Source organism: Berghia stephanieae, chromosome 14 (genome assembly GCF_034508935.2).
Source record: "Berghia stephanieae isolate SIO BIC M18660-M18661 chromosome 14, UCSD_Bste_1.3, whole genome shotgun sequence".
Lineage (NCBI taxonomy): Eukaryota > Metazoa > Mollusca > Gastropoda > Nudibranchia > Aeolidiidae > Berghia > Berghia stephanieae.
The window spans coordinates 15487290-15497289 of NC_088373.1; the positions used below are offsets into that span (position 1 = coordinate 15487290).

The window sequence follows — 10000 nt, forward strand, 5'->3', positions numbered from 1 at the left end:
GACTGGGGATCTAATCTCAGACATCCTGATTACCGGTCAGACGTGCTACCATTACACCACAGAGGCTCTCGATAGTTGGGACAATTTTAATAAATTAAATATATTCTTCATAAGAGCACGCGTTTTACACTGTGAACCCTCGCTCAAACAACACAAACATTGAACACTAGAGGACGAGGACAAGGACGAAGATATTTGGGCTACTCCATTTTTATTTTTTGAAAATATTAATTTTGGAAACTGGGGAGTAGGCACCGGTGTAAGATAAGGATTTGAACAAATGTGTATGAACTAGTGCCGGACAGGACCCGTGGGGTATTACGGTAGCACGTATGGCTAGTAATCAGGTCTGAGGTTCGATCCACAGTTGAGGTAGACTGATTTTTGGGGGGTTTTTGTCTTGCATTTTTCTTTCTTGCTTTGTCCGGCACATTTCATACAGACTTGTTCAGATCTTTATCTCACAATCGATGCCTGCTCCCTAGTTTCTAAAATCATGAGTGCCAAAAGATGCTGAAGGTCTTATCAGTGCAGCTTTTCTTCTTCTTCTTCTTCTTCTTCTTCTTCTCCTCCTCCACCTCCTCCTCCTCCTCCTCCTCCTCCTCCTCCTCCTCCTCCTCCTCCTCCTCCTCCTCATCCTTCTTCTTCTTCTTCTTCTTCTTCTTCTTCTTCTTCTTCTTCTTGTTCTTCTTCTTCTTTTTCTCCTCCTCCTCCTCCTCCTCCTCCTCCTCCTCCTCCTCCTTATCCTCATTCTTCTTCTTCTTCTTCTTCTTCTTCTTTCTTCTTCTTCTTCTTCTTCTTCTTCTTCTTCTTCTTCTTCTTCTTCTTCTTCTTCTTCTTCTTCTTCCTCTACTACTACTACTACTACTACTACTACTACTACTACTACTACTACTACTACTACTTCTACTATTTCTTCTCTTCCTCCTCCTCTTCTACTCCTTCTTCTTCTTCTTCTTCTTCTTCTTCTTCTTCTTCTTCTTCTACTTCTTTCTCATCTTGGTCAACAACCTCTTGGAAATAAAACAAGACTAAAGGGCCAAGTGCACTATAATAGTGGACTTGATTTTTCTACATTTCTACGCATTTCAATGGGCTCGGGTGACAGTTTATTCCAGCTCTTGTGTCTAAGGACAGAAAATGAAAATCTGATATCAAAGGCGAATTCTGCGAAAACGCTTTTTTCAAAAATCGCATCAGTTCAAGCTTTAATCATAAAAAGAAAAATGCCTTTTTCGCCACGACATTATAAGATATCGTCGCCCAGGCATTCCACGAAGGAATATAGATAACTCATCAAACAAGATGTCTGATATCAACAGGAATCACTTATGTTGTCCAAGTGAGCAAATTGAGGGGTTAATAATCTTGCTCATGGGAAAAAAACAAAAGTGCCTGAAGCGGGGCTCGAACCCGGGTCCTTCCGGGTCACAGTGCAATGCCTTATCCACTCGGCCACTTCGCCCCCCATAAACGGACCAAAATACACTCATGCACAGACAACTAATTTATTCGAAGTTTCATTTTGTTTACAAAGAATTATAGGGATTAGCTGTAAGCTAGCGGATAAATGGTAATAATTATCGTGTACTTATTTGCAGGCCGGAAACCTAAATTGCTTTTAGCTCATCGTTGTATTGGAAATTAGTCTCAAACCAACTCAAAATATTGCTCATTACAACAATGCTATTATACCAAATACAGGATTGTGTTCCGTTATCAGGCCTGCCAATACTATGTGTACCTAGGTAACAAGATGTGATGGCAGGACTTCCTCATGACAAGTAAATAGGACGCCTAGGTACTGTTTTACAAAATGTTACTGACTTTTTGTTTCCAAAACGAAGTAAAATTTTAAAATAAAACATATCATTTCTTAGATCTGAACATTTTGTCAAAAACAGCTTTATAATTGGAACTGTTCTTGTAGTAGATGACAATGTTGACAGAGGTGTTCACCGATTCCATGAAAAACGTACAGGAAGCCATGACCTCATTCAGGTTATCGTACACTCCTTGGAAAGCAATCTTCCTCTCCAACCACATAGCGAAGTGCACGGCAACAGTCGGAATAAAACAAGCGATGAACAACGTCGATATCATCACAACCATCCTAGAAACTTTCTGGTCTTTGCTGCTAACATTTGCATCTTTCTTTTTACTGTCGCAATTTGTATTGTTTTCATTCTTGCTCACATCACTTGACACACCAGTTGCCATCTGCCGCCATTTTGACTTTTCTTGAAGTTTCACAACTAGTAAAATTGTTAATATTATAATCATAACGAAGGCAAACATTGACAGGAAAACGTTTAGAAATAAATAGACAACGCCTTCGATTTCTTCTCGATTTTCAGAATAGACAAGTCCAAGCATTGTTCTATTGTATTTAATATAAAACTTATTTTCTATTCTGTTTGCATAAAACATTGGTACCAGCAGCGCAAAGTTAAGCACAAAGCAGAAAACTATATAGCATAATATCCGTTTCCGAGTAATAATAGATTTAATCTTGATAGGCATCCAAACGCAGAGACACCTCTCAAATGTTATAAAGGCAGTTATCAACGTTGTTATTTTTGTAAAGGCCACATGAGGCCAAGCCCCGTAAATATATGAAATTTCATAGGAGTCAAATGGTAAACGTAGCCTCTTGAACCAAGGATTCAACCCCACCGACAGCCACAGTGATGTCAAACAAGAGCCGAAATCAGATATAGCCAAAGCAAAGAGGCTCAAGTTGATGGTGTTTTTCTCCGTGAACCCCATGTTGTATATGACCGCGATGTTTAGCCCGTTGCTAATGACGCCAAAAGTGTTGATGGTCCCTATGAGAATGGTCCAATTGACAAGTTGGAAATAAAACAAGAGATTGTCACTGATAATAGGTGGTATCACACTGTTGTATCTACAGTCTTGAGCTGTTGAATTGCACTCCATTTTCGTTAGCCTTCTTCCTTGCACTCCTCTTTGTCTCTTCGACTTCAAAATAATTTATCCTCCTCCCCCTCCTCCTTTTTCCGATTCCAATTTCTTTTTCTTAAATCTTCTTCTTCTTCTTCTTCTTCTTCTTCTTCTTCTTCTTCTTCTTCTTCTTCTTCTTCTTCTTCTTCTTCTTCTTCTTCTTCTTCTTCTTCTTCTTCTGCTACGCCTACTACTACTACTACTACTACTACTACTACTACTACTACTACTACTACTACTACTACTACTACTACTATTACTACAACATCAACTATAACTACTGCTACTACTACTTCTATTACAATTACTACTACGGCTTCTATTACTACTACTACTACTACTACTACTACTACTACTACTACTACTACTACTACTACTACTACTACTGCTACTACTATTACTACTACTACTACTACTACTACTACTATTACTACTACTACTACTACTACTACTACTACTACTACTACTACTCCTACTACTACTACTACTACTACTACTACTACTACTACTACTACTACTACTACTACTACTACTACTACTACTACTACTACCACAACCACTAATACTACTATCAACTATTACTGATACTATTACAACTTCTTTATTTTTCTTCTTCTCCTTCCTCTTCTTCTTCTTCTTCTTCTTCTTCTTCTTCTTCTTCTTCTTCTACTACTACTACTACTACTACTACTACTACTACTACTACTACTACTACTACTACTACTACTACTACTACTACTATGCTACTACTACTGTCTTGTCTATTTCTTCTTATTCTTTCAATACAACGACTGATTCAAGGACACCCGTTCGTTGGGGGAGCGCTTACAAAAGATGATATACTTTGTGTTATTAAGAAAAACTGATCCAGCTAGCTAAAACCACACCGAAAGCTATAAAGAGCACCCATAAATGTGCAAAACATGCAATTCTGTTTTCAAGGCCAAGTAATAGTTTGAACTTCTCTGGCCAAATACTCAAAGTCAAAGTCCAAATTTGAAAGGCAAATTATTCACAGTAACTATTTTTCAGATACACACAAATTGATGGATAACGTCATCAACTTTAATGGTCTTTTGGAACAAATATCAAGAATCTTTTCACATCATTGGCTGGAGAAAGAGAGGCATTTCAAAATCAGTGTGTTATCTGTTGGTTTAACGTTTAGAAGACTCACAAATCGTTCCAATATCTGGAGTGCTGAATGTCGTAAATTGTAGTAAATTCTTGGTAAAATATATATTTGTATGTTTTAAAAAAACACAAATTCATTTTCTGTGTCACACAATTCTACCTTGCTACCAAATTTGGTATGATACAATTTTTAAAAACTCGTTTAACTTCCGAAAATTTTGAATAATTCTATTTTACACACATTCTAGACCATTTGATTTTCATGACTTTTTGAGACCTCTATACTGTGTTGGTTTCATACAGCAGTGCAAATCTACACATTTGTTAGCAATGACTATGAAAAATGTTTTTTTCTCTTTTTGAGGAAAAAATTTGGCTAAAATCAAAGACCTATCTCCACTGAGTAAAAATGTTTTTGAATTTTGAAAATCCATTCATAAATAAACAAGTTATGCAGTTTCAAAGGTGTCATTTATTTGGATGACCCGCCAAGAGGAAAAAAACGCGAAAATATGGGAGGCTTTTTCGGCATTTTTTTCGACCGGGTGTGTCTTTTTTACGAAACCGGCCGAAACCCGCCGAAACCCTGCGAAACCCGCCGAAACCCGCCGAAACCCGACGTAACCCGACGAATCCCGATAAAGTTATGGGAAGTAGGTGGCAGTGGGGAGTGAACCTAGAACTCAGAGAAGTGTGCACCACTGGGGAGTGAACCTGGGACTGGGTTTCGGCGGGTTTCGTAAAAAAGAACGAGTGCTTTTTTACGAAACCCGCCGAAACCCGCCGAAACCCGGCGAAACCCGACAATATCCAGCAAAGTTAGGGGAAGTAGACAACTGTGGGGAGTGAACCCGAGACTCAGGGAAGTGTACACCAGTTGGGAGTGAACCTGAGACTAAGGTTATCGGCCGGTTTCGGTGGGTTTCGTAAAAAAGAATTAGTGCTTTATTACGAAACCCGCCGAAACCCGCCGAAACCCGACAATATCCGGCAAAGTTATGGGAGTTTGGCAAGAGTGGGGGGTGATCTTGGGAGTCAGGGAATTGCACACCAGTGGGGAGTTAACCTGGGACTGTGTAAAAAGGATATCAGTGGGAAATAAACCTGGGACTAAAGGGAGATGGATACCATTGAAAGTTGAAGCCGGATATGGGAGTTGAGTACCAGAGGAGAATGAACCTGACACTATAGGAGATGGGCGCCAGTGTGGGGTGAACCTGGGACTCAGTGAAGTGCACACCAATTGGGAGTTAACCTTTGGACTGTGGGAGATGGATAACTGTGGGTATCCGAGCCGAACTATAGGAGTTGGGTACCAGAGGGGAATGAACCTTACACTATAGAAGGTGGGCGCCAGTGGGGAGTAAATCTGGGATTCAGGGAATTGCACACCAGTGGGGATTTAACCTGGGAATATGTAAAAGGATATCAGTGGGAAATAAACCTGGGACTAAAGGAAGATGGATACCATTGAAAGTTGAAGCCGGGTATGAGAGTTTGGTACCAGAGGAGAATGAACCTGACACTATAGGGGGTGGGAGCCAGTGGGGAGTGCACTTGGGACTATGTAAAAAGGATATCAGTAGGAAATAAATCTGGGACTAAAGGGAGAAAGATACCATTGGGAGTTGAAGCCGGATTTGGGAGTTGGGTACCAGAGGAGAGAGAAACCTGACACTATAGGAGGTGGGCGCCAGTGGGGAGTGAACCTGGGACTATGTAAAAAGGATATCAGTGGGAAACAAACCTGGGACTAAAGGGAGATGAATACCATTGAAAGTTGAAGCCGGACATGAGATTTTGGTACCAGAGGAGAATGAACTTGACACTATAGATAGAATGCGCTTGGCCAAGGAGTTCACAACATTGCCATCCGGAAGTATAACGGACCAACACACAAACTCTGTGTAACCATGAACTTTTATAGTCTGGTTAATACAGTTTAGTGAGAACAACTCACAAACGCGGATGGCAAAAACAATAACAAAGGCCTGAGTGACGTCATCTGCATAACATCCATAGGAGGTGGGCGCCAGTGGGGAGTGAACCTGGGACTATGTAAAAAGGATATCAGTGGGAAATAAACCTGGGACTAAAGGGAGATGGATACCATTGAAAGTTGAAGCCGGATATGAGAGCTTGGTACCAGAGGAGAATGAACCTGACACTATAGGGGGTGGGCGCCAGTGGGGAGTGAACCTGGGACTCAGTGAATTGCACACCAGTGGGGAGTTAACCTGAGAATATGTATAAAGGATATCAGTAGGAAATAAATCTGTGACCAAAGGGAGATGGATACCATTGGGAGTTGAATCCGGATTTATTTCCCTCTGATATCCTTTTTTAGATATTCACAGGTTAACTCCACACTGGTGTGCAATTCCCTGAATCCCAGGTTCACTCCCCACTGGCGCCCAACTTCTATAGTGCCATGTTCATTCTCCTCTGATACCACACTCCTATAGTTCGGCTCGGATACCCACAGTTATCCATCTCCCACAGTCCGAGGTTAACTCCCAATTGGTGTGCACTTCCCTGAGTCCCAGGTTCACTCCACACTGGCGCCCATCTCCTATAGTGTCAGGTTCATTCTCCTCTGGTACTCAACTCCCATATCCAACTATCAACTTTCTATGGTATCCATCTCCCTTTAGTCCCAGGTTTATTTCCCACTGATATCCTTCTTACACAGTCCCAGGTTAACTCCCCACTGGTGTGCAATTCCCTGAATCCCAGGTTCACTCCCCACTGGCGCCCACCTTCTATAGTGTCAGGTTCATTCTCCTCTGGTACCCAACTCCTATAGTTCGGCTCGGATACCCACAGTTATCCATCTCCCACAGTCCCAGGTTAACTCCAAATTGGTGTGCACTTCCCTGCGTCCCAGGTTCACTCCACACTGGCGCCAATCTCCTACAGTGTCAGGTTCATTTTTCTCTGGTACTCAACTCCCATATCCAGCTTCAACTTTCAATGGTATCCATCTCCCTTTAGTCCCAGGTTTATTTCCCACTGATATCCTTTTTACATAGTCCCGAGTTCACTCCCCACTGGCGCCCACCCCCTATAGTGTCAGGTTCATTTTCTTCTGTTACCAAACTCTCATATCCGGCTTCAACTTTCAATGGAATCCATTTCCCTTTAGTCGCAGGTTTATTTCCCACTGATATCCTTTTTGCATAGTCCCGGTTCACTCCGCACTGGCGCCCACCCCCTATAGTGTCAGGTTCATTTTCTTCTGGTACCAAACTCTCATATCCGGCTTCAACTTTCAATGGTATCCATCTCCCTTTAGTCCCAGGTTTATTTCCCACTGATATCCTTTTTACACAGTCCCAGGTTAACTCCCCACTAGTGTGCAATTCCCTGACTCCCAGGTTCACTCCACACTGGCGCCCATCTCCTATAGTGTCAGGTTCATTCTCCTCTCGTACTCAACTCCCATATACGGCTTCAACTTTCAATGGTATCCATCTCCTTTTAGTCCCAGGATTATTTCCCACTGATATCCTTTTTACACAGGCCCAGGTTCACTCCCCACTGGTGTACACCGCCCTGATTCCCAGGATCACCCCCAATGTTGCCAAACTCCCATAACTTTGCCGGATATTGTCGGGTTTCGTAATAAAGTACTAATTCTTTTTTACGAAACCCGCCGAAACCGGCCGATAACCTTAGTCTCAGGTTCACTCCCGAGTAGTGTACACTTTCCTGAGTCTCGGGTTCACTCCCCACAGTTGTCTACTTCCCATAACTTTGCTGGATATTGTCGGGTTTCGCCGGGTTTCGGCGGGTTTCGGCGGGTTTCGTAAAAAAGCACTCGTTCTTTTTTACGAAACCCGCCGAAACCCAGTCCCAGGTTCACTCCCCAATGGTGTACACTTCCCTGAGTTCTAGGTTCACTCCCTACTGCCACCTACTTCCCATAACTTTGTCGAGTTTCGGCGGGTTTCGGCGGGTTTCGGCGGGTTTCGGCGGGTTTCGGCGGGTTTCGTAAAAAAGACACACCGTTTTCGACCTTTAGTTGTATCTTGCGTAATAAGTAGATTAAAAGATTGAAACTTGAAGAGCAAATTAGGATGGTGTTTTGTAAAATACGGGAAAAGTACTCGTCATATTCATATGAAATTTTACAACCAAAAAGAAGAAATGTTCATGTATTACCTTGTCAGCGACAAAACCTCCACCCTCGGTAGTTTTAGAAATATTTTACTCCAAAGAGTAAAAATCTATTTTTAACGGTCTTCTGGTAATCGCACGAGTTTTGTCGCTTGACATAATCTAAAATGACCTTTTTTTCTGTGTGCCAACTTTCAGTCATATCCATCGATAAACAGCGTCGTCATTAATTTTTTAAAATAGCATATACGAAACGGCTTCGTCCCATATTTTGACGCGAATTTGATCACTTCGTGAGCGACAAAAGAGGCCCAAAGATTTGTGCGGATAGTCATTGCTACATTTGTCATTGCATCAAATCAGTAAGATAGATAATATCGACAACGTAGTTGGGTCACAAATAACAAAACTCCTTGTGCTAATCGATGGCATATATTAACTCACCCTCTTTAAGAGTAAGACCGTGGCCATCGTAAAGTTATAGCCTGACACTGACCACAATAATGACGTAATATACCAGTCTTTGGCCACAAAAGAAAACAAATAGTGAGTTGTATTCAATAGTTCAACCAATGAAATAACTTGTTTCCATGAGCTCTACTAACGACAACTCACTAGACGCTACACAAACCTAAAAATTGACGTCAAACTGCCAGTCCTAGATAGAGGGTTCTAGAGTCAGGCTATAGATAGAATGCGCTTGGCCAAGGAGTTCACAACATTGCCATCCGGAAGTATAACGGACCAACACACAAACTCTGTGTAACCATGAACTTTTATAGACTGGTTAATACAGTTTAGTGAGAACAACTCACAAACGCGGATGGCAAAAACAATAACAAAGGCCTGAGTGACGTCATCTGCATACTATCTATATGTTAACGATGGCTACGGTAAGCCACACTATGGCAGAGAGGTCGTGACGTCACATTATCTTCTACTCTTTCGGTTCCAATCTCATTGAAAGTGTGTATGTTACCCAGTCCTTCGGAGGACTAATAATGAATAGGTTACATATTGAATCAGAAGGTGGCACAGCTATTTTAGTAGCAGGATGGAGAGGCAGATTTTAAACTTTACGCAACGTAAAAGAGCGAGGATGGATGATCTTTATTGACGACCAGCATTTATATTTAGACTAGAAAATAATATGCGATCATTCTGGAACCAGATGATCAAGGACACAAGATATGTATCCAGTCCTCGGAAAGAGTGGTTTTACACTTCTAATGAAACGTTTTATTTAACACCACTCTTCTGTTTCCTATTTACAATCTTGACTAATTCGATTTCACTATTCCCGGAGTTAACTCATACCTTACCGATCTTTTTCAGTATTTTTGTCAAAATGGCAGACTCACCTAGCAGAAAAATAGAATTTTTAAACTCAAACAAGCTCTCTACAAAACAACTTTATGTTCTTATTGACGAAACAAAGATCATTCTTCAAAGATTGTAATGTACAAAATAAATCCGAATAAGAAAAATGTATATTGTGCCGTAACCAATGTGACGATTTTGCTGTAGGTGGTGAGGAGAGGGTTAAAAATGTTGAATCGCTCGATACCGTTGTCGCTGAGTGTCCGATTTGTAATATCACTGCGAGAAAGGATCGTGTGATTTAGACATTGACACCAAATATCATCAATACATTTTAAAGCAGTCCTGCTCTATAGGTCAGTGCCTTGGCGAACAACCTTGACCACCTCAGCCAAGATACAAACTTTTGTCAATCGATGTCTTCGACAAATACTCAGGTTGAAATGGTTTGCAAAGTGCCAAA

General features: G+C 41.3%; 1 protein-coding gene across 7 annotated transcripts in view; it reads right to left on the minus strand.

Moving 5' to 3' along the window:
• Positions 1–1494: 1494 nt before the first annotated feature.
• LOC144959738 (uncharacterized) overlaps positions 1495–10000 on the minus strand; it is a 10598-nt gene continuing 2092 nt past the window's right edge. For 4 of the 7 annotated variants that reach the window (XM_078892434.1, XM_078892440.1, XM_078892436.1 and 1 more), the window contains one exon: positions 1495–4076. In XM_078892434.1, coding sequence (XP_078748560.1) covers positions 1870–2940 — 1071 coding nt within the window. In that variant the 5' untranslated portion in view covers positions 2941–4076 and the 3' untranslated portion in view covers positions 1495–1869. Of the gene's footprint in view, positions 4191–10000 lie in introns of all 7 variants that reach the window. The other 3 variants (XM_078892438.1, XM_078892437.1, XM_078892439.1) reach the window with 2 other exon arrangements.